This window comes from Scyliorhinus torazame, chromosome 15 (assembly GCF_047496885.1).
Source record: "Scyliorhinus torazame isolate Kashiwa2021f chromosome 15, sScyTor2.1, whole genome shotgun sequence".
Lineage (NCBI taxonomy): Eukaryota > Metazoa > Chordata > Chondrichthyes > Carcharhiniformes > Scyliorhinidae > Scyliorhinus > Scyliorhinus torazame.
The window spans coordinates 118,096,258-118,119,505 of NC_092721.1; the positions used below are offsets into that span (position 1 = coordinate 118,096,258).

Below are 23,248 nucleotides of genomic sequence, written 5' to 3' on the forward strand. Positions count from 1 at the left end.
GGGTAGGCAGCTAGTGGCCAATGTAAGAAGGTTAACGTGATCATGGTGCCCCCAGAAGGTAGGGAGGTGGAGGTAGTGATTGCAATGGATGCAGAAAAGACTTTTGATCGGGTAGAATGGGACTATCTGTGGGAGGTGCTGGGACGGTTCGGATTTGGGCAGGGCTTTATTGACTGGGTCAGGTTGCTGTATCAGGCTCCTGTGGCAAGCGTACGGACGAATAGGAACAACATCGGACTATTTTAGACTGCACTGGGGGACGAGACAGGGATGCCCCCTCTCCCCACTGTTGTTCGCGCTAGCTTTGGAGCCATTGGCAATTGCCCCGAGAGCCTCAAGGGGCTGGTCCGGGGGTGGGTGGAGCACAGAGTCTCGCTCTGTATATATCTGACCCAATAGAGGGGATGGAAGAAATCAATGAGGAATCTAGGGGATTTTGGCCTGTTTTCAGGATATGAGCTAAATATGGAGAAAAGTGAGATGTTTGCGGTCGAGGCGAGGGGACAGGAGAGGTGATTGGGGGGGGCTGCCGTTTAGATTAGTAGGGGGAAGCTTTAGGTACCTAGGTATTCAAGTGGCGCGGGAATGGGACCGGCTGCATAAATTAAATCTGGCCCGACTAGTAGACCAAATGAAGGACGATTTTCGGAGATGGGACGCGCTTCCGTTGTCACTAGCTGGGAGGGTGCAGACGGTGAAGATGACGTTCCTTCCGAGATTCTTGTTCATGTTCCAATGTCTCCCCATCTTTTTTAAACGGGTCCAAGTGATCATTGGCTTCGTTTGGGCGGGCAAGACCCCGCGAGTAAGGAAGGTAATGCCTGAGAAGATTCGGGGAGAGGGCAGGCTGGCGCTGCCAAATTTTAGTAACTATTACTGGACGGCGAATATAGCCATGATCAGGCAGTGGGTGGTGGGGGAGGGGGAGGCATGGGAGCGTATGGAGGCGGCTTCATGCAAGGGCATCAGTCTGGGGGCGTTGGTAACTGCGCCTCTGCCATTCCCCCCGGCACGGTACTCCACCAATCCCATGGTGGATGGCGGCCCTGAGAGCCTGGGGACAATGGAGGAGACATGTGGGAGCATCGGTCTGGTCCCCAATCTGTAATAATCACCGGTTTGCCCCGGGAAGTATGAATGGGGGGGTTCCGGATATGGCGGACAGCAGGGATTGAGAGGATGGGGGATATGTTTATAGAGGGGAGCTTTCCGAGTATGAGGGCGCTGGAGGAGAAGTTTGTGTTGGCAAGGGGAAACTAATTCCGGTATCTGCAGGTGCGGGACTTCCTACGTAAACAGGTATCAACTTTCCCGCTCCTACCGCTAAGGGGGATTCAGGACAGGGTAGTTTCCAGAGGGTGGGTAGGAGAAGGGAGTGACTCTGACATTTACAAGGAACTTATGGGGTCAGAGGAGACGCAGACCGAGGAGCTGAAGTGCAAGTGGGAGGAGGAGCTGGAAGGAGAGATGGAGGATGGTCTATGGGCAGACGCGTTGAGTAGAGTTAACGTGTCCGCAACATGTGCCTGGCTCAGCCTGATACAATTCAAGGTCGTTCATCGGGCTCACATGACAGTGGCCCGGATGAACAGATTCTTTGGGGTGGAAGACAGGTGTGCAAAATGTATGGGAGGACCAGCGAACCATGTCCACATGTTCTGGGCATGTCCGAAGTTTAGGGGATTTTGGCAGGGGTTTGCAGATGTCATGTCCACGGTGTTAAAAACAAGGGTGGTACTGAGTCCAGAGGTGGCGATTTTCGGGGTGTCGGAAGACCCAGGAAGTGAAAGAGGCAGATATTCTGGCCTTTGCTTCTGTTGTACCCCCAATAACGACGCTTAGAGAGTAAAATGGTAAAGAAGGCTTTAATAAGCTAAGAACTAGCCTGGTGCCGAGACGGGTGCTTACTGGGTGCCGCCCACAAGGTGGCCCCTTATATATGGCTCCCAGGTGGGGTTCCGAGCCCGGTCTTAAAGGGGACATCACCTTACAAGATGATAAGGGTACAGTAATACAGTAACCGTTCATCACATTCAACCCCTGTTTTAAAAAAGTCCGGCAGGGGTGAAGTGCCATCATAAATCCATTCGTTTCGGCGGCCTGATCGTCCTCATCGATCTCCTGAGCTCGGGCGGTGGTGGCGGCGGCGGACACGGACGTCTTAGTTGAGGATACGTCCGGGAGCATGGTGGTCGGAGCCTTGGTCCGGATAGGGGATCGGGACACAGGAGAAATAGCTGGGGCTGGGGTAGCGGTGCCGGCGCGGTGTGTAGAGGGTGGGAGGGGGAGGGGGAGGGGGGCACACGCGGTCGGTGTCCACCGCTGGGGAGTGGGAGTTGGGGGAGGGTGTTGTGGGTGCCGGATCCCTCAGGGGAGCTGTGAGGGAGGGGGCGTCTGTCTTGGAGGAACCAGCGGGTGCCAGATCCCGGAGGGAAACCATGTGTTGGCTGCCGTCGGGGTACTCGACGTAGGTGTATCTGGGGTTTGAGTGTAGTAATCGGACCCTCTTGACCAGCGGGTCCGTTTTATGGCTTCCCGCGTGTCTCCGAGAAGAACAGGTCCCGGAGCCGTCAGCCAAGGTGGAAGCAAGACCCCGGAGGTGGACTTCTTGGGAAAGACAAACTATCGGTTGTGAGGGGTCTCATTCGTGGCCGTGCAGAGGAGCGACCTAATGGAGTGTAGGGCATCGGGCAGGACCTCCTGCCAGCGGGTGGTTGGGAGACTTCGACCGTAGGGCCAGAAGGATAGCCTTCCAAACTGGCAATCCAGTCCGAGCAGCAGGGGGGCGCAGAGGTGAGGGAGGATATACAGTTTGAAACGGGTGTATTCGGCGATTGAGAGATCTGCAATACAGTACCCCTTGATTTGTACTGAGTGGGACCCGGATGCGAGGGCTATGGTTTGGAACATGGGATGGGAGCGCAAGGAGCAGCACCTTACCGTCTCAGGATGAATAAAGCTCTCCGTGCTCCCAGAGTCGAAAAGGCATGGAGTGTCGCGTCTGTTGACCTGGACTTTCATCATAGAGTTCTGCAGATGTTTTGGTCTGGTCGAGGGTGATCGCTCCCAGTTGCGGGTAGTCCGAGTCCTCAGCCGAGTCGGATTCGTAAAATTGCCGCCGCCGGTTGCACGTGTCGGGTCGAGAAGATGGCTGCCGCCAAGATGGCCGACCCCATGATTCGCACGAGGCGGATGACGCGTCAGAAGGGGGCGTGTCGGGTCGATGCGCAGCCGCATTGCGGGGCCTGTGAGCCTGATTTTCAGGCCTGCTGTTCTGTGTTTCTGGCCCTTGGGCCTGGCCAGGCAGACCCTCGCAAAATGCCCCTTTTTCCCGCAGTCACTGCAGATGGTGGAGCGGGCTGGGCAGCGTGGGCGTGGATGCTGGCCCTGCCCACATAAGTAGCACTGTGTGCCCCCGGTCTGGGTGGGTCGCCGCGCGGCGCAGGCCCGTAACCTGGCCGAGTCTGGGGTAGTCAGAGGGGGGCTCGCGGGGTACGTGCCCAACTTATGTCGGGCCACTTCCAGCGAGGAGGCTAGCGTTAGCATGTCCTGGAGGTCATTTGCGCCATTTTCGAGTTGCCGCTGCCGGATGTAGGTTGAGCAATGCCGGACACGATAGCGTCTCTGATGTGCAGGTTCATATGGATTTCCCCTGTCACATCCTGATGGTCACAGTCTCAGGCGAGCGCGGTGAGTTTTTCTACAAATTCGTCTTGCGATTTCCCCCCCCCCCCCGAGCGCTGCCGGCAGGTAGAGAGCAGATTCCAGGCATGTACCTCGTTAATGGGTTTGACAAACCGCTTGCGTAGTAACTCAACCGCCTCTTCGTAGGTAGTCGCCTTTTCGAGCATGGCGGAGATTCTGTGACTTACCCGGGCGTGGAGTAGGCGCAGCTTGCTCCCATCCGAGGATGGGAGTCTCTGAGGAGTCCAGGTAGGCCTCGAAGCATCGGAGCCAGCATTTAAAAATTTCCTTTGCCTCCGGTGTCCGTGCTTCCAGATTGAGCTTCTCTGGTTTTAGGCCTGCGTCCATCCTGATGTAGTTTAGCTTATTAAATTGTTGTACCCTCAAGGCAGCCCCTTATGTACGGCTCCCAGGTGGGCGGAGCCGGAGTCCCCCAGGGGACCAAGCCCGGTCTTAAAGGGGACATCACCTTACATGATATCAAGGCTACAGTAATACAGTAACCGTTCAAAGCTTCCCTGATAACCCGGAGACGGATACTATTAGCTTGGAGGGACTCAAAGCCCCCGAAGTCGGAGACCTGGCTATCGGACATGGCTAGCTTTCTCTGTCTGGAGAAAATCAAGTTCGCCTTGAGAGGGTCACTGTTTGGGTTCGCCCGGAGGTGGCAACCGTTCGTCGACTTCTTCGCAGAAAATTAATCGTCAGCAGAAGGGTAGTAACAGCATAGTTAGTTTAGCTTCGATTAGGGGGTTAATAAAGGTGGGACCTGTAAGGGAGGGAGATGGCTTTTGCACTATGTTTATAGTTTCATGTACATTGTTTATTTTGTTGTTGCTATAATACCAAAAATATCTCAATAAAATGTTTATTAAAAAAAAATGAATGCTGGACTTCCCAGCACTCTCCAAATCCCATGAAAGAACAAAATGCTTTTCTTTATTCACCTGACCCAAACAAAGCTGGAGACCGACTTATGCTCAGTGGGAGATATTTATGGCTGCAACTCTTGGGAGAGCCACTGGGTGGCAGCACCATTCCGCATTTGATGAATGCTATGATACATACATAGACACATACATAGAAAATAGAAGCAGGAAGAGGCTGTTCGGCAGTTCGACCTTGCTCCGCCATTTGCTATGATCATGGCTGATCATCAAGTTCAATACCCTGATTTCCCAACTCCCCCGATGTTCCTTGGTCCCTTTAGCCTCGAGAGCTATATCTAATTCCTTCTTGGAAATGCACATCTTTGCCTCAACTACCATCTGTAATAGTGAATTCCATAGATTCACCACTCTGTGTGAAGACATTTCTCCTCACCTCAGTCCTAAAAGGTTTACCCCTAATCCTTAAATTATGACCCCTTGTTCTGGACTCCCAATCAGGAACATTCTTTGTGAATCTACCCAGTCTACTCCTGTTAGAGTTTCTAGGAGATCCCCTCATTCTTCTAAACTCAAATGAATATAATCTCTCCTCATGTGAGAGTCCCACCATCCCAGGAATCAGCCTGGTAAGCCTTTGCTGCACTCCCTCCATAGCAAGAACATCCTTCCTCCGAAAAGGACAGCAAGCTGAACATAAAACTCAAGGTGTGGCCTTACCAATGCCCTGTACAGCTGCAGTAAAGCATGCCTATTCCGATACTCAAATCCTCTTGCTATGAAGGCCAAACATGCCATTTGCCTTCTTTCCTGCCTGCTGTACTTGCGCACTTACTTTCAGCGATTGATGCCCGAGGGCACCAAGATCTCGCTGGATATCTACCTCTCTCAATTTATACCCATTCAAATAATAATCTTCTGCCCTATTTTTGCTACTGAAGTGAATAACCTTGCATTTATCTACATTATACTGCATCTGCCATGTTTTCTGCCCACTCACACAGCCTGTCAAAATCACACACAAGCACCTCTGCATTCTCCTGACAGTTCACCCTCCCACCCAACTTTGTACTATCTGCAAATTTGGAGATTCTACATTTAATTCCCTCGTCCAAATCATTAATGTGTAATAATATGAATAGTTGGGATCCAAGCACAGAACCCTTCCGTACCCCACTAGTCACTGCCTGCCAATTGGAAAAAGACCCATTTATTCTAACCTTTTGTTTCCTGTCTGCTAACCAGCTTTCTATCCATATCAAGACACTACCCGCAAGCCCATGTGCTTTAACTTTACATAGTAAGCTGCTATGTGAGTGAGACCTTATCAAAAGTCTAAATAATCCACACCCATCAGGTCTCCCTGGTCAAATCTACTAGTTACATCTTCAAAGAATTTCAGTAGATTTGTCGAGCATGATTTCCGTTTTGTAAATCCATGCTGACTTTGTCTGATTGTACTATTGCTTTCCAAATGCTGTAATTTAAAATACTTGATAATGGGCTCTAGCAGCTTCCCTACTACTGAAGGTTAGGCTCACTGGTCTATCGGTCCCTGTTTTCTCTCTACCTCTCTTTTTGAATAGAGGGGTTATATTAGCTACCTCCCCATATATAGGAACCATTCCAGAGTCCAACGAATTTTGGAAAATGACCGCCAATTGATCTACTATTTCTTGAGCTACTTCCTTAAATACTCTGGAATGAAGATTATCAGGTCCTGGAGATTCATCTGCCTTCAATCCCATTAATTTCCCCCAAACCATTTCTTTGCTCATACTAATTTCCTTCAGCTCTTCCCTGAAACTTAGTACGAATTTAGTTCCTCAGCCATTTCTTTGTTCTCCTAATGAATCCCCCCATTCTGACTGTAAGGAGCCTACATTATTTTTAGAAACGGTCAGTGTTTATGTCCTCCGCTAGCTTACTATAATATTGCATTTTCCCCTCAATGAATTCCTTGGTCTGCCTTTGCTGAAATATAAACTGTCCCCAATCCTCAGGTCTATTGCTTTTTCTTGCTAATTTGTATGCCTTTTCTTTGAACTTAATACTGTCTCTAATTTCCCTTGTAAGCAATGGTTTGGCCATGCTTCCCTTTCTACTCTTGCGTCAAATAGGAATAAACAACTTTTGGAGTTCACCTATTCATTCCTTTAATGCCTGACATTGCCTGTCCACTGTCCTTTCAGTAATGTTTCCCAGTCCATCATATCCAAGTCATGACTCATATCACCAGTTACCTTTATTGAGATTCAGGACGCTAGTCTCAGAATCAACTACCTCACTATCCACCATGATAAAGAATTCTGTCATATTATGGCCACTCATTCCCAAGGGTTCTTTCACAACTAGATTGTCAACTAATTCTCTCTCATTGCACAACAAGTCCAAGATGGCTTATTCCTTTGGTTAGTTCCTCAACGTATTGGTCGAGAAAACCATCCTGTATACATTCCAGAAATTCCTCCTCTATTGCACTGTGAAGCACCAGCATCGTTGATGTAGCCTTTTTTTTTGGGGGGGGGGGGCGGGGGGGGGGACCTCAGTTGATCCATACAACTCTGGTAGAATCAGGCTCAGACTGAGATGAAGGTCTCATCCTTGCAAGAAATGAGGGTCTTGATAATTAAGGTATAGTAGTCTCAACCCAGTCTGTGCGCGACTAGGAACACGCGCTGGACTGCTAGTTGACACCAAAATGACTAATCTTGTCCAGAGAGCTGATGTGCAATGTGGGGAAAGAAACTGCTGTTGAAAGGTGTGCCACAAGTTTGGTAATCAAGTAGTTTGGTTCAGATTATAGCAGGGTTTGCTGTTTGATTGGTTAATGCTTAATTTAGTTACTCGGTGCCAAAAATGACTCAAAATAGAAAATGATGGTTAGACAGCATCTGCGGAGAGAGAAATATAATTTGTTTTAAGTTGATGACATTTCAGTAGAACTAAAAAACCTGGAGATAGAATTGGTCTCTAGCAAGTACAGGGGTCACTGTTGGGAGGAGTGGGGGAAGAACAAAAGGTAAGGTCTGTGAAACAGGTCAAAGTGAGTGAAATTAAGTTACAGATAGGGGTGGTGATACATGAAGAAAAGGGGGTGCTACCTGATTTTGAGGCTGTGCAAGGTATTGACTGGGTCTTGCAAAGTCAGGTTAACAAATACAAAATGAATGCTGTTCGACACTTGAGATATCTTGCATAGGAACAACAATCACCATATCACATATTTCTTAAGTATGTAAATTTATTTCAATTGCCTTAATTATTTCACAGTATTTACCTGCCAATAATGTTATACTTGAACAATTAAATAAAAATAGATGGCCCATAATTTCCGATCTCCAGAGGCTCATCGTCGGGATATACTCAGAAGATGCCCTGGGACATCCTCCAGGAGGTTCTCATGCCAGTTGAAAGTTCAAACTTTGAATGGGCAATTACCCTGCACTGCGACAAGCCAATACTCTGATTTAAATCAGAGATTTCAGATGGTTCCTGCAACTGTCTTTAATGAATAGCTACCTGGGAAAGGTTAGGAGAATTAAAACCGTTTGTAACTCCTGGGTAACAATCATGCGATTTCCCTGTCCCCCAACACCCCACAGGACCACCCGACTCCCCCAACTGCTCTCCCTCTCGTGTCCCTCCCTCCACGTCCTGGCTGACCATCTAAAGCCCCTTCCGCCACGAGTGCTGTAAAACCAGAGGGCCTGGCTTCCATTCCCCCTGGTCTCCTGCACTTGACTGAACATCTACACTTCACCTTTCTCACCTGGTCCCAATTTGAACATTGGATGAGAAAGGTGCCGCTGCATTCTAGCCTAAGGGGCTGGTTTAGCAGTGGGCTAAACAGTTGGCTTGTAGTGCAGAACAATGCCAGCAGCGCGGGTTCAATTCCCGTACCGGCCTCCCTGAACAGGCACCGGAATGTGGCGACTAGGGTTTTTCACAGTAACTTCATTGAAGCCTACTTGTGACAATAAGTGATTATTATTAAGTGAAAAGGATCAGACCAGCAGTACAAGTCTGATTGCCACTCATCTGATGCAACCACTGCGCCACAAGACCTCTTCATAGAGAATGTTAATGTAATGTAATTTTATTTTTATTGAGCCATGAATATCATTTTGGCCAAGATAATAATGCCTGTTGAAAATTCTGGATATAAACAGCAGACCTGGCAGCATCTGTATGAAGAGAAAAAATTCTGACAAGTCACGTGGTTCCTGGCTGGAAGAGTTGGAACATAATGGGGGCATGGAGATTTGGGCTTCCAGCCTGTTAATCGCATTCAAATTAAAGCAAAGGAGTTGTTTTCTAGCGCCGGAAGGAGCATGATGGGAATCCTGCTATGGCCGGCATGGTGGGACCGGATCCGAATTGGGGACGGGTGTGCTCTTCGGTGCCAATCCTGTTTTTGGGCGGATGTGGGATTTTCCACTCTATTAGGATTCCTGATCTTGTCAACGAGGAATGGAGAATCCCAGCCATTTTCTACAATGGCTTACTTGGTTTAACTCATGCACAGTTTCTAATTTATCATCGATAGTTTTAAAAATCTGGACAGTCTGTATTGATCACTGGGTAAGATCCACAATAGACTGTCCAGTCATGTTTTGTCAATGTGAAACTGTTAAGTCAGCTTCAAAACTTAGAAACTCTCCTACCTGGTTATCTGGTATGTAAACACACTCTAACTGCAAAAGTGGGCTAAACAGCTGGCTTGTAATGCAGAACAATGCCAGCAGCGCGGGTTCAATTCCCGTACCAGCCTCCCCAAACAGGCGCCGGAATGTGGCGACTAGGGGATTTTCACAGTAACTTCATTGAAGCCGAATTGTGACAGACTTATTATTATACTATTATATTATCAAACATAGAATTTACAGTGCAGAAGGAGGCCATTCGGCCCATCGAGTCTGCACCCGCCCTTGGAAAGAGTACCCTACTTAAGCCCACGCCTCCACCCTATCCCAGTAACCCCACTTAACCTTTTTGGACACGAAGGGCAATATAGCATGGCTAATCCACCTAACCCGCACATCTTTGGACTGTGGTAAGAAACCGGAGCACCCGGAGGAAACTCACGCAGAAACGGGGATAATGTGAATTAGAGTAAAATTAGATTGTCACTTGGGCTTTAGTTGTTAAATAAGCATGTTAAACAAACACTCGGTGTAGTTATTTAAAGAAGCTGTCTTCTTCTGTTCTGCTTCAGACCCCCTCTAAATATCAGCTAGGCAGGCACTTCTAACTTTTCAGTACAAAGAATACAGCACAAGAACAGGCCCTTTGGCCCTCCAACCCTGCACCGCCATGGTACCTGCCTAAACTAAAACCGTATGAACTTATGGAGTCTGTATCCTTTTATTCCCACCCTATTCATATATTTGTCTAGATGCCACTTAAATGCCGCTATTGTACTTGCTCCTACCACCTCCCAAAGCAACGCATTCCATATATTTACCATATGATGTATAAAGACTGCAATGAGACAAGGCCAGATATGAATCATTAAGCTCTGTAAGCTGCATTTCATTCAAAACTCTGTTGACTGCAGATTCATGAGTATATCTTTACAATCTAATACTCTTGTTACACCTACTTGTGACCATAAAGATTATTATATTTTGCTATATAATTTTATTATATTACATTATACAGTTGAACTATTATTCGAAGCTGTAATCATCAATAGCTTTGTATTATCTTCTTAAAGGGAAGAAAAACAAATTGCGAGTATATTATCTGTCCTGGTTAAGAAACAAGATATTGCACAATGATCCTGAAGTAGAGAAAAAGCAAGGCTGGACAACAGTTGGGGACTTGGAAGGATGTGTACACTACAAAGTTGGTGAGAAAATTATATGCACTTTGAAATATACGAAAAGTAGCAAATTTGCAACAAAATTGTGTCTGCAGCATTATAAATAACATGAAATATACATTATTTTCATCTGCCATTGGCCTGTAGTATCTGTGTGGGTCCCTGCAGACATGTCGATTGTTTGCTGTGTCTTGATTTATGTACGCGAGCACATCATTATTTGCAGTAGTTAAATTTTGCCATGAAAGTAGTGTCCAGTGTGTGCAATGTCACTAGACTAAGAAAACATTAAGAACAAATATCCTGCATTTAAAAAGTATAATTCCAAATCATATGACAGTATAATTGTGTTTGAGAAATTGGCCAGTTAATGCATTATGCCTCTGTAGGCCTCTCTCGGACTGAGGAAAGGAATTTCCTAGATTTGTCAGTAAGGAGTCCAGAGTGAACTAAACATTGGCAGATTGAAAGTGACTTGAGCACAGGGGTCACAAAATTGCATTTGACATTTTTTATGATGATATTTGAAATCCCAATCACTGACATTTAGCAAAGGGGAGTGTAAGTGGCACTAGTACGGCTGGAAATTTTGTGCTGATGTTGTGGCAAAAGAACATTGTAATGCAGAATTTGCGTGCTTAACTCTGCACCTGGCCTAATACACTGTGTGCAAAAAGTATAAACCAGGATATGTACATTTGATTTAGCTCATTGAAGATCAGGTACAGAGAACGGGAAACAAAGGTGGCACTGAGAGACAAAGATAAAGTGAAACCATTTTATTTTAACTTTAAAAAGTTGCAACGCCAATTAACTTCTGAAAGACAGAGACTCTGCTTTTGTGAAATTAAGGTTTATCACGCCTTTAAAAATTCACTTACACCAGAACGCACAAGCTAGACTTTTTCCTACATGTTTAGTGGTGGCACAGTGGTTAGCATTGCTGCCTCACAGGTGACTGTGTGGAGCTTGCACTTTCTGCATGGGTTTCCTCCGGTTTTCTCCCACAGACCAAAGATGTGCAGGATAGGTGGATTGGTCAAGCTAAATTGCCCCTTAGTGTCCAAAAGATGTGAGGGTTGGTGGGGTTTTGGGTTAGGATGGGGAAGTGGGCGTAGGTGGGGTGCTCTTTCAGCGGGTCAGTGCAGACCCGATGGGCTGAATGGCCTCCTGCACTGTAGGAATTCTATGGGTAAACATTGGCTAAGTACTCCACACAAACTTACAAATGTTCAGCCCCTTGAGACTGCTCAGCCCTTTGATAAAGATCATGGCTGATATGGTTGTGGTTTCAACTTTCCTGACACCCCTTTTAACTTGCTTGTCAATCAAGAATCCATCTAACTCAGCAATAAAATATTAAATATTCTGTGACCCTGTCTCCACTGCTGTCTGGGGAAAAAGAATTCCACAGACTGACCAATCTGAGAGAAAAAGTCTTCTCATCTCCATCTTAAGTGGGAGAATCCTTGGGCGGGATTCTCCGAAACGGCGGCTAAGTGTTGACGCCGGCGTAAACAGAGGAGCATTTCATGCCGGCGTCAACGGGTCCTTTGGCTCAGCAATTCACTTACCTGAAGGGGGCCGAGTGCTCGGCACAGCTCCAGCTGCCAATACGGGGCCCAGCACTTCTGGCCGTGGGTCCGCACATGTGCGCGCCGGCCGCCTGCGATGGCGGCCCCGAGCACCATGGCGGACCCACACAGCAAGCCTGCCCCAACAATATAGGCCCCCCCCACCAGACTGCGCGTGCTCGCCGATCTGTGGCCCCCAATCGGAACCCTGGCCGTCCTAGAGGACCCCCCCCAGTCAGCAGGCATGCGCAAAATTTGAATCTGCAGCTGCTGACAGTTAAAGGGCCAATTAAGGTAATGTAAAGAGCAACTGACTCTGATTTTGAGTGATCTGTATGCTTTTATACTTGACGCATGGGTCACTCAGCCTGGAGGCCTTCACATTGTTCATGAATTCTACATCCAGGGTGGGATAAAAGGTGCACAGGATCTTGGCAAGATGAGTAAGTAGGAGTTTTGATGTGAGTTGGTTGGAGTTTATTTTCAGATAGTTTTGGTGTTATGGTGGTCTCATGATTTGCAGAGGCTCTCTGCCGAGAGGCCGCTTCATAGAATCATAGAATTTACAGTGCAGAAGGAGGCTATTCAGCCCATCGAGTCTGCACTGGTCCTTGGAAAGAGCACCCTACTCAAGCCCCCATGACCATCCTATCCCCATAACCCAGTAACCCCAACTAACCTTTTTGGACACGAAGGGCAATTTTCCATGGCCAATCCACCTAACCCGCACATCTTTGGATTATGGGAGGAAACCAGAGGAAACCCATGCAGACACTGGGAAAGCGTGCAGACTCCGCACAGACAATGCACCAAGTCAGGAGTCGAACGGAGGACCCTGGCGCTGTGATGCAACAGTGCTAACCATTATGCGACCGTGCCACCTGCAATGCATAATTCTATGCATGATGTGGAGATGCCGGCGTTCACCCGAGGAGGGAGCAGTGCTCCGAAAGCTAGTGATTTGAAAGAAATCTGTTGGACTTTAACCTGGTGTTGTAATTCTATGCAGTCATCTTTTAGAAAAAAAATGGGGATTGTCTAGCCTGCTGGGGGGACCTCCTGAGATGAACAAGACTGGAGGATGGACCAGTTGCCTGCAGGCATCATCCTAGAGAAACCCAGGGGCCGGGAGGCACAATCAGAAGGGGTCCAGGGCCAGCAGGAAGTGCAAATCAAAAGATTCCCAAGCAGGCAGTATTTACCCAGCAGGCAGGATTTACATGCATTGCTCATACTACCCGGACATGACGTTGTGTCGAGAAAGACTCTGCCACTCCAGAGAGATTGACAGCTCCTCTGCGAAATGATCGGTCCCAAAATCACCTCCAACTATGTAGGTGGCCACCTTATGCCAGTGGCTCTAAAGGTGACTTGACCTGAACTATGCCTCAGGTTCTTTCCAGGTGTTAATCAATCAGCTGGTCACAGACTCATCAAGCTAGTCACTGATGATGCACTTCTGAAGAGTCAGTGCTTTAATTCAGTTGAGGACCATTGAGGCTAGTCAGGCAGAGCGAGCCAGAGAATTTGCTATGAAAATTGTATTCCTCTGCATCCAGAGAGCCACTGACTACATGCATGTGTCCCACATATAGGCACCAGCAGTTGAGCCGGCGGCCTCTGTCAATAAAAAGGGCTTCCACTCCCTCATTCAGATTGTGCGTAACTGTACGAGTCAGATACTGCAGGTTTGTGCCTGAGATACAGGACATTGTCATGATGCCTACACCTTCTGTCACTCCCAGGTGGTGTTGGGGGGGGGGGGGGGGGGAAGAGAAAGATAGCGAACCTGAACCAAAGGCCCCAGAGGATGAATCGAGTAAGAGTATTAGGAGGAGCCTGAATGGTCCTAGGCTGAGGAGCAGGATCCCAATGTGAGGATCCTGATGGGAGGTCTTGTAGGCATCCACATCAAGGAGTCGAAGTGATGGAAAAGGTTACGACACCTTAATTATCTTTCCTGATATTCATAGAATTTACAGTACAGAAGGAGGCCATTTGGCCCATCGAGTCTGCACCGGCTCTTGGAAAGAGCACCCTACCCAAGGTCCACACCTCCACCCTATCCCCATAACCCAGTAACCTCACCCAACATTAAGGGCAATTTTGGACACTAAGGGCAATTTAGCATGGCCAATTCACCTAACCTGCACATCTTTGGACTGTGGGAGGAAACCGGAGCACCCGGAGGAAACCCACGCGCACACAGGGAGGATGTGCAGACTCCGCACAGGCAGTGACCCAAGCCGGAATCGAACCTGGGACCCTTTGCTGTGAAGCAATTGTGCTAACCACAATGCTACCGTGCTGCCCTCACAATGCTACCGCTGCTGATAAGGCACTCCTGTGACCCTGAAGTCAAGTTTTGCCCTCTGAAATAAAATTTGCAGCCCTTCATATGTGCCACACACCACTCCGAGGCCTTTTCCCTATCAATTCCATGAAGCATAGCAAGGCCATTTCACATAATGTTACATTTATATAATGAATGGGAAGATACAAGTTGACCAGTAGACAAGTCCCTTGATGGCAGCTGGAGGCAGCCTACTGCATTGATGACCTTGGCAGCCATCCTCTGGTCACTAGAGCTTGTGTAGGCCCCTGGGTGGGAGAGCCCAATGTCATGGCTGGACAGTCCTCAGTTGCCGTGGCCTTATCAGATGCATTGGTTTCAGGCAGAGGGGTGGAGGAGCTGCTGCCATCATCCAGAGCACCCTGAAAGGAATGCCGAGATGTGAGCTGCAGTTCATTCACCAACACTAGGCTGGTCTGAACCTTCCTGTTCATGCATAGATGGACGTTCAGCTAGCAGAGTTATTAGATGCCTCATCCGTCTCTCTCATTGGCAGTAACCTGCTACCCTCTGATCATCATTACCCTTGTTGCTACCTTGCTTTCTTGCCCTGTCCTCAATTTAATTTATCACATTTTCCTTCACTTGATCCGTTGCCCTGACTATTTAGTTTAATGTCCTCTCTACCACCTTCGTTGTACAACTTGCCAGAACACTGATACCAGTGTTTTGGAGAAGACCATTCCAGCAGTACAGCTCTCACTTTCCCAGTACTGGTGCCAGTGTCCCATGAAGCGAAAGACATTTACACTATGCCAATTTACTTGCGGCTCAGCTTTTAATCCAGAGATGAATACCTTTGTGGTTCTGCTTTATAATTCAGCCCTGAACTGCTAATCTAAGTAGAACCTCTTTCCTCGTTCTATCAATGTTGTTGGTACCTCCATGGACAAGGAGAACTAGATCCTCCCCCCCTCCCACTGAAAGTTCTTTCCAACCCAGATCAGCTGTCCCAAACTTTGGCACTTGGGCAGGCAACACAGTTTTCTGGACATGCTCTTAGCGACAGAAAACTGTCTGTACTCCTGACTATATTGTTTCCTACCATTGCTACATTCCCTCCCTCCCCCAGCTGCTTGAATGGGTTCCTGTATTGCAGTGAGACATAGTCAGTTCGCTCATCCATCTTGCAGCCCCCATTTTCATGCATACAAGCTGCATGATCCTCAAACTTGTTGGGACAGCTGCAACGGCTGAGGCCGAATGAACTCCACGCTAACCTTCTTGATCCCCATATCTACCTCACTTGTCACGCCCTCCTATCCTTGACTATGGACTTAATTAAAGGCCTTAGCCCAAGGGGTGTGACTACCTCCTGGAACAAAGTGTCCTGGTAACTTTCCCCTTCCCCATTGCATCGCAGTGTCCATAGCGACTCCAGTTTATGAACTCTGAACCCAAGTTTCTCAAGTCACAAACTTACTGCAGGTATGTTTATTTTGAATCACGCTTGTGTGCACAAATTCCCAGGTGCTGCTGCACATAATTTGCCCTGCCATATAAATAATTTAATTAACTAATTTTGCATTAATGCCTCTAGTTCTACCTTTGCTTAAATTCTTATTTCAATCAGATCTTCTACTTTCCCCAATTGACGTTCCCTAGCTTAGGTGAGAGAAATAGAAAATACCAGCGATTCACTCTGCCTCCCTGCAATGTCACATCTCACTGTTTTATGCCCCGCCCCTCTCCCTCTCACTGCTGCCCCACCCCCCTTGAAGTCCGGCTGCTTTTTGCCCCGCATCTGAAGCCTCGTGCTTTATCCCCCAACCCCTCAGTCTAGTGCTTTATGCTCCACCCCTCTCGAAGTCTCATTGCTTTATGCCAACCCCCTCTTGCAGTCTCGCTGCTTTATGCCCCGCCCTCCACGAAGTCTCGCTGCTTTCTCATTTCAACTACACATGGTTGCATCTAGTTTAATGCGAGATTTGTTGGCGAGGTGTAAATTTGGAGCAGTTTGTGGAGGAGCAAGATAACTCTGAGAGCAACATTCAGATTACCATGTTTAACCGCACATGTGCTAACTCCGGAAATTGTTGTCTGATTTACTGCACCATAATAGTGCCTTAAATAGCCTCACCATTGTTCTCAATTAAAAAGCAAGGCTGTTGGGCTTTGTTGAAAGGCTCTTCTCTCTTTTCCCTCCCAATTGCTGTAAGCTCCATCACATACTTCTCTGTAAAATAAGTCCTACAGTGCAGACGGTGGCCTTTTGGCTATTGTCTGCACCAACGCCCTGAAAGAGCTCTCAAACAGTACAGCACAGTACAAGACCTTTGGCCCACGATGTTGGGCTGACCATTTATCCTAATCCAAGATCAACCTAACCCCTCAATTTACTGCTGTCCGTGTGCCTGTCCAAGAGTCGCTTAAATGTCCCTAATGACTCAGACTCCACCACCTCTGTTGGCAGTGCATTCCACACACCCACCACTCTGTGTAAAGAACCGACCACTGACATCTCCCCTATACCTTCCTCCAATCACCGCGTGACAGCCATTTCCACCCTTGGAAAAAGTCTCTGGCTATCCACTCTATCCATGCCCCTCATCACCTTGTACACCTCCATCAAGTCACCTCTCTTTTTTCTTCACTCCAGTGAGAAAAGCCCTAGCTACCTCAACCTTTCTTCATAAGACATGCCCTCCAGTCCAGGCAGCACCCTGGTACATCTCCTCTGTACCCTCTCCAAAGCATCCACATCCTTCCTATAATGAGGCGACCAGAACTGGACACAATATTCCAATGTGGTCGAACTAGGGTTTTATAAAGCTGCACCAAAACCTCGCAGCTCTTAAACTCAATCCCCCTGTTAATGAAAGCCAACAGGGAGGGAGGAAGTGGTCGAGCAAGGGAACCGTGGTTTACTAAAGCAATCGAAACACTTGTCAAGAGGAAGAAGGAGGCTTATGTAAAGATGAGACATGAAGGTTCAGTTAGGGCGCTCGAGAGTTGCAAGTTAGCTAGGAAGGACCTAAAGAGAGAGCTAAGAAGAGCCAGGAGGGGACATGAGAAGTCTTTGGCAGGTAGGATCAAGGATAACCCTAAAGCTTTCTATAGATATGTCAGGAATAAACGAATGACTAGGGTAAGAGTAGGGCCAGTCAAGGACAGTAGTGGGAAGTTGTGCTTGGAGTCCGAGGAGATAGGAGAGGTGCTAAATGAATATTTTTTGTCAGTATTCACACAGGAAAAAGACAATGTTGTTGAGGAGAATACTGAGATTCAGGCTACTAGACTAGAAGGGCTTGAGGTTCATAAAGAGAAGGTGTTAGCAGTTCTGGAAAGTGTGAAAATAGATAAATCCCCTGGTCCGGATGGGATTTATCCTAGGATTCTCTGGGAAGCTAGGGAGGAGATTGCTGAGCCTTTGGCTTTGATCTTTAAGTCATCTTTGTCTACAGGAATAGTGCCAGAAGACTGGAGGATAGCAAATGTTGTCCCCTTGTTCAAGAAGGGGGGTAGAGACAACCTCGGTAACTATAGACCAGTGAGCCTTACTTCTGTTGTGGGCAAAATCTTGGAAAGGTTTATAAGAGATAGGATGTATAATCATCTGGAAAGGAATAATTTGATTAGAGATAGTCAACACGGTTTTGTGAAGGGTAGGTCGTGCCTCACAAACCTTATTGAGTTCTTTGAGAAGGTGACCAAACAGGTGGATGAGGGTAAAGCAGTTGATGTGGTGTATATGGATTTCAGTAAAGCGTTCGATAAGGTTCCCCACAGTAGGCTACTGCAGAAAATACGGAGGCATGGGATTCAGGGTGATTTAGCAGTTTGGATCAGAAATGGGCTAGCTGGAAGAAGACAAAGGGTGGTGGTTGATGGGAAATGTTCAGACTGGAGTCCAGTTACTAGTGGTGTACCACAAGGATCTGTTTTGGGGCCACTGCTGTTTGTCATTTTCATAAATGACCTGGAGGAGGGCGTAAAAGGATGGGTGAGTAAATTTGCAGATGACACCAAAGTCAGTCGAGTTGTGGACAGTGCGGAAGGATGTTACAAGTTACAGAGGGACATAGATAAGCTGCAGCGCTGGGCTGAGAGGTGGCAAATGGAGTTTAATGCAGAAAAGTGTGAGGTGATTCATTTTGGAAGGAATAACAGGAAGACTGAGTATTGGGCTAATGGTAAGATTCTTGGCAGTGTGGATGAGCAGAGAGATCTCGGTGTCCATGTACATAGATCCCTGAAAGTTGCCACCCAGGTTGAGAGGGTTGTTAAGAAGGCGTACGGTGTGTTAGCTTTTATTGGTAGAGGGATTGAGTTTAGGAGCCATGAGGTCATGTTGCAGCTATACAACACTCTGGTGCGGCCGCATTTGGAGTATTGCGTGCAATTCTGGTCGCCGCATTATAGAAAGGATGTGGAAGCATTGGAAAGGGTGCAGAGGAGATTTACCAGAATGTTGCCTGGTATGGAGGGAAGATCTTATGAGGGAAGGCTGAGGGACTTGAGGCTGTTTTCGTTCGAGAGAAGAAGGTTAAGAGGTGACTTAATTGAGGCATACAGGATGATCAGAGGATTGGATAGGGTGGACAGTGAGAGCCTTCTTCCTCAGATGGTGATGTCTAGCATGAGGGGACATAGCTTTAAGTTGAGGGGAGATAGATATAAGACAGATGTCAGAGGTAGGTTCTTTACTCAGAGTAGGAAGGGTGTGGAATGCCCTGCCTGCAACAGTAGTGCACTCGCCAACACTAAGGGCATTCAAATGGTCATTGGATAGACATATGGACGATAAGGGAATAGTGTAGATGGGCTTGAGTGGTTTCACAGGTCGGCGCAACATTGAGGGCCGAAGAACATTACAGCACAGTACAGACCCTATGTTCTATGTTCTAACACACCATACGCCTTCTTAACAACCCTATCAACCTGGGTGGCAGCTTTGAGGGATCTATGTACATAGACCCCAAGATCCCTCTGTTCCTTCACACTTCCAAGAATCCTGCCTTTAACCCTGTATTCAGCATTCATATTCGACCTTCCAAAATGAATCATTTCACATTTATCAAGGATGAACTCCATCTGCCACTTCTCAGCCCAGCTCTGCATCCTGTCAATGTCCTGTTGAAACCTGCAACAACCCTGAATACTATCTACAACTCCCCCAACCTTCGTGTCATCGGCAAACTTACTAACCCACCCTTCCACTTCCTCATCCAAGTCATTTATAAAAACCACAAAGAGCAGAGGTACCAGAACAGATCCCTGCGGGACACCACTGGTCACAGACCTCCAGACAGAATACTTTCCATCCACTACCACTCGCTGTCTTCGTTCGGCCATCCAATTCTGTATCCAGGCAGCCAATTTTCCCTGTATCCCATGCCCCCTAACTTTCTGAATGAACCTACCATGGGGAACCTTATCAAATGCCTTTCTGAAATCCATATACACCACATCCACTGCCCGACCTTCATCAATGTGTCTTGTCACATCCTCAAATAATTCAATAAGGCTCATCAGGTATGACCTGCCACTCACAAAGCCATGCTGACTATCTTTAATCAAACTATGTTTATATGAATAATTAAATCCTATCTCTCAGAATCCTTTCCAATATTTTGCTCACCACAGACGTAAGACTGATGGGTCTGTAATTCCCCGGGATTTCCCTATTCTCTTTCTTGAAAAGGGGAACAACATTCGCCTCCCTCCAATCATCCGGTACTACTCCAGTGGAGAGTGAGGACGCAAAGATCATCGCCAACGGCACAGCAATCTCCTCCCTTGCATCCCGTAGTAACTTTGGGTATATCCCGTCAGGCCCAGGGGACTTATCTATCCTGACGCTTTTCAAAATTTCCAGCACATCCTCCTTATTAATATCAATCTGTTCGAGTCTATTAACCTGGTTCACACTGTTCGCATGAGCAACAAGGTCCCTCTAGTGAATACGGAAGCAAAATATTCATTTAGGGCCTCCCCTATCTCCTCAGACTCTCAGCACAAGTTCCCTCCCCTATCCCTGATCGGCCCTACTCTCACTCTAATCATCCTCTTATTTCTCTCATAAGTGTAGAACGCCTTGGGGTTTTCCCTAATACTTCCCACCAGGGCTTTTTCGTGCAGCTTCTAGCTCTCCCAAGTCCATTTTTGAGTTCCTTCCTGGCTACCTTGTAACCCTCTAGAGCCGTGCCAGATCTTTGCTTCCTCAACCTTATGTAAGCTTTCTTCTTCCTCTTGACTAGAAGATCCACTTCTCTTGTCATCCAAGGCTACCATTCCTTCCTCATCTCAGTGGCACAAAACTATCCAGCACTCGCAGCAAGTGCCCCTTAAACAACCCCCACATTACTGTTGAGCATTTCCCCAAGAACAACTGTTCCCACTTTATGCTCCTCAGCTCCTGTCTAATAGCAGTATAATTTTCCCTCCCCCAATTAAATACTTTCCCATACTGTCTGTTCCTATCCCTCTCCATGACTATGGTAAAGGTCAAGGAGTTGTGGTCACTGTCACCGAAATATTCTCCCACCGAGACATCTGACACCGGGCCTGGTTCATTGCCGAGCACCCAAGTCCAATATGGCCTCCCCCTTCTCGGCCTATCTACATATTGAGTCAGGAATCCTTCCTGTACACACCTGACAAAATCTGCTCCAACCAAACCATTTGCACTAAGGCGGTTCCAGTCAACGTTGGGGAAGTTGAAGTCACCCATGATAACAACTCTGTTACTTCTGCACCTTTCCAAGATCTGCAGCCCAAACTGTTCCTCTATCTCTCTGCTGCTATTGGGGGGGGGGTCTACAGAAAACTCCCAATAAAGTGACTGCTCCGTTCTTGTTTTGGACTTGCATCCATACTCACTCAGTAGACAAACCCTCCTCGACTACCTCCTTTTCTGCAGCTGTGATGCACTCCCTAATTAACAGTGCCACTCCCCCTCCTCTTTTACCTCCCTCCCTATTCTTCTGAAAACATTTAAACCCCCGAACATCTAACAACTATTCCTGCCCCTGTGAAATCCATGTCTCTGTAATGGCCACCACATCGTAGTTCCAAATACTGATCCATGCTCTAAGCTCATCTCCCTTATTCCTGACACTCCTTGCATTGAAACAGACACACTTTTACCCATTCCACTGAGTGCAGCTTTTCCCTATCAACTGTCTATCCTTCCTCACAGACTCGTTCAACAGCTACCCTGTCCTCTGATCCCCATCCACCTGCCAAACTAGTTTAAACCCTCCCGAAGAGCTCTAGCAAACCTCCCACCCAGGATATTGATGCCCCTCCAGTTTAGGTGCAATCTGTCCTTCATGTACAGGCCCCACCTTCCCCAGAAGATATCCCAATGATGCACATATCTGAAGCCTTCGCTCCTGCACCAGCCCTGCAGCCACGTGTTCAGCTGCACTCGTTCTCTTCCTTGCCTCACTTGCACGTGACACTGGTAGCAATCCTGATGTCACTACTCTGCTTGTCCAGCTCTTTAGCTTCTAACCTAACTCCTTAAAATCACTTTTTCGATCCTCATCCCTTTTCTTAATTATGTCATTGGTGCCTTTTTGGACCACGACTTCTGGTTGCTCAACCTCCCCCTTAAGAATCCTGTAGACTCGATCCGAGGCACCCCTCGCCCTGGCACCCGGGAGGCAACATACCTTCCGGGAGTCTCGTTCGCGACCACAGAATCTCCTATCCGTTCCCCTAACCATTGAGTCTCCTATCACTATTGCGTTTCTATTCTCCCCCCTTCCCTTCTGAGCCACAGAGCCAGGCTCAGTGCCAGAGACCTGGCTGCTAGGGCCTTCTCCCAGTAGGTCATCCCACCCAACAGCATCAAAAGCGGTATACTTGTTTTGAAGGGGAACGGCCACGAGGGATCCCTGCACTGTGTGCCTATTCCTTTTCCTTCCCCTCACTGTAACCCAGCTACTCTTGTTCTGCACCTTGGGTGTGGCTACCTCTCTGTAACTCCTCTCTATCACCCCCTCTGCCTCCCGGATGATCCGAAGTTCATCCAGCTCCAGTTCCCTAATGCGGTCTCTGAAGAGCTGGGGTTGGGTGCACTTCTTGCAGGTATAATCAGTGGGGACAGCAGTGGTGCTGCCCTTCACCACCCACATCCTACAGGAGGAGCATGCAATTGCCCTAGCCTCCATCCCCTCTAATCTGAATTCCCAAAGAGATTTCAAAGAAAAAAAAAGATTAAACACCCGTTCGGCCCTTAAAAAAAAAGATATATAATACTGCTGCTACTCTCTCAATGAACCCTCTAAAATTGGTGATTCTGCTAACTGATATAAAGATAGCTTGCTGCCCCCCAAAATAAAACAAACACAAAAATAAATATATATTTTTAAAAAAGACAAACAACTCTTACCTTACAGAATGTAGCTGCCCTGTGAACCAACTGGAACTCCGCCCTCCGACTCTGCTCCCAGTCAGCTGCAAATGCCCGGCTCCCTTCCCGCTCTTTGAGGACATGCAGGAAATGAAATGAAAGGAGCACCTTGCTCCCTCCTCACCTAACTCCTTCAGTCACCAAACTCTCACTTTAACACTTAAATGCAACCCAGTCAGCACTACAGTGCAAACAAAGTTAGCACTGTAAGCTGGCTCACCTTTATACTGTCTGAATCTGCCTCTCAAAACCGGCTTAATCCAATTAACTAATTAACAAGCTGCAGCTGCAAGTAGAACCTCTGTTTAAAGCTGATTTTTAAAAACTCCCCTTCTTATAACCCAAACAGCAACTTTTAAGTTAATTTACCAAAATAAAAGAAAGACCAGACTTTAGATAAAAATAAACCCTTAGTATCCCTCAGTCACCAAACTCTCACTTTAACACTTTAACTACCTACACCCACTCCCCCACCACATCCCCGTAATCTCCCGTACCTCCCTGGACATTAAGGGATAATTTAGCATGTCTAATCCACCTAATCTGCACATCGTTGACTGT

At 47.4% G+C, this 23,248-nt stretch overlaps 1 protein-coding gene across 5 annotated transcripts in view; it reads left to right on the forward strand.

Annotated features, from left to right (window-relative positions):
• The window catches only part of LOC140391768 (mitogen-activated protein kinase kinase kinase kinase 4), a 525,483-nt gene that overhangs the window by 482,838 nt on the left and 19,397 nt on the right, over nt 1-23,248 (forward strand). For all 5 annotated transcript variants that reach the window (XM_072476624.1, XM_072476619.1, XM_072476621.1 and 2 more), the window contains one exon: nt 10,291-10,425. In XM_072476624.1, coding sequence (XP_072332725.1) covers nt 10,291-10,425 — 135 coding nt within the window. The remainder of the gene's footprint in view (nt 1-10,290; nt 10,426-23,248) is intronic.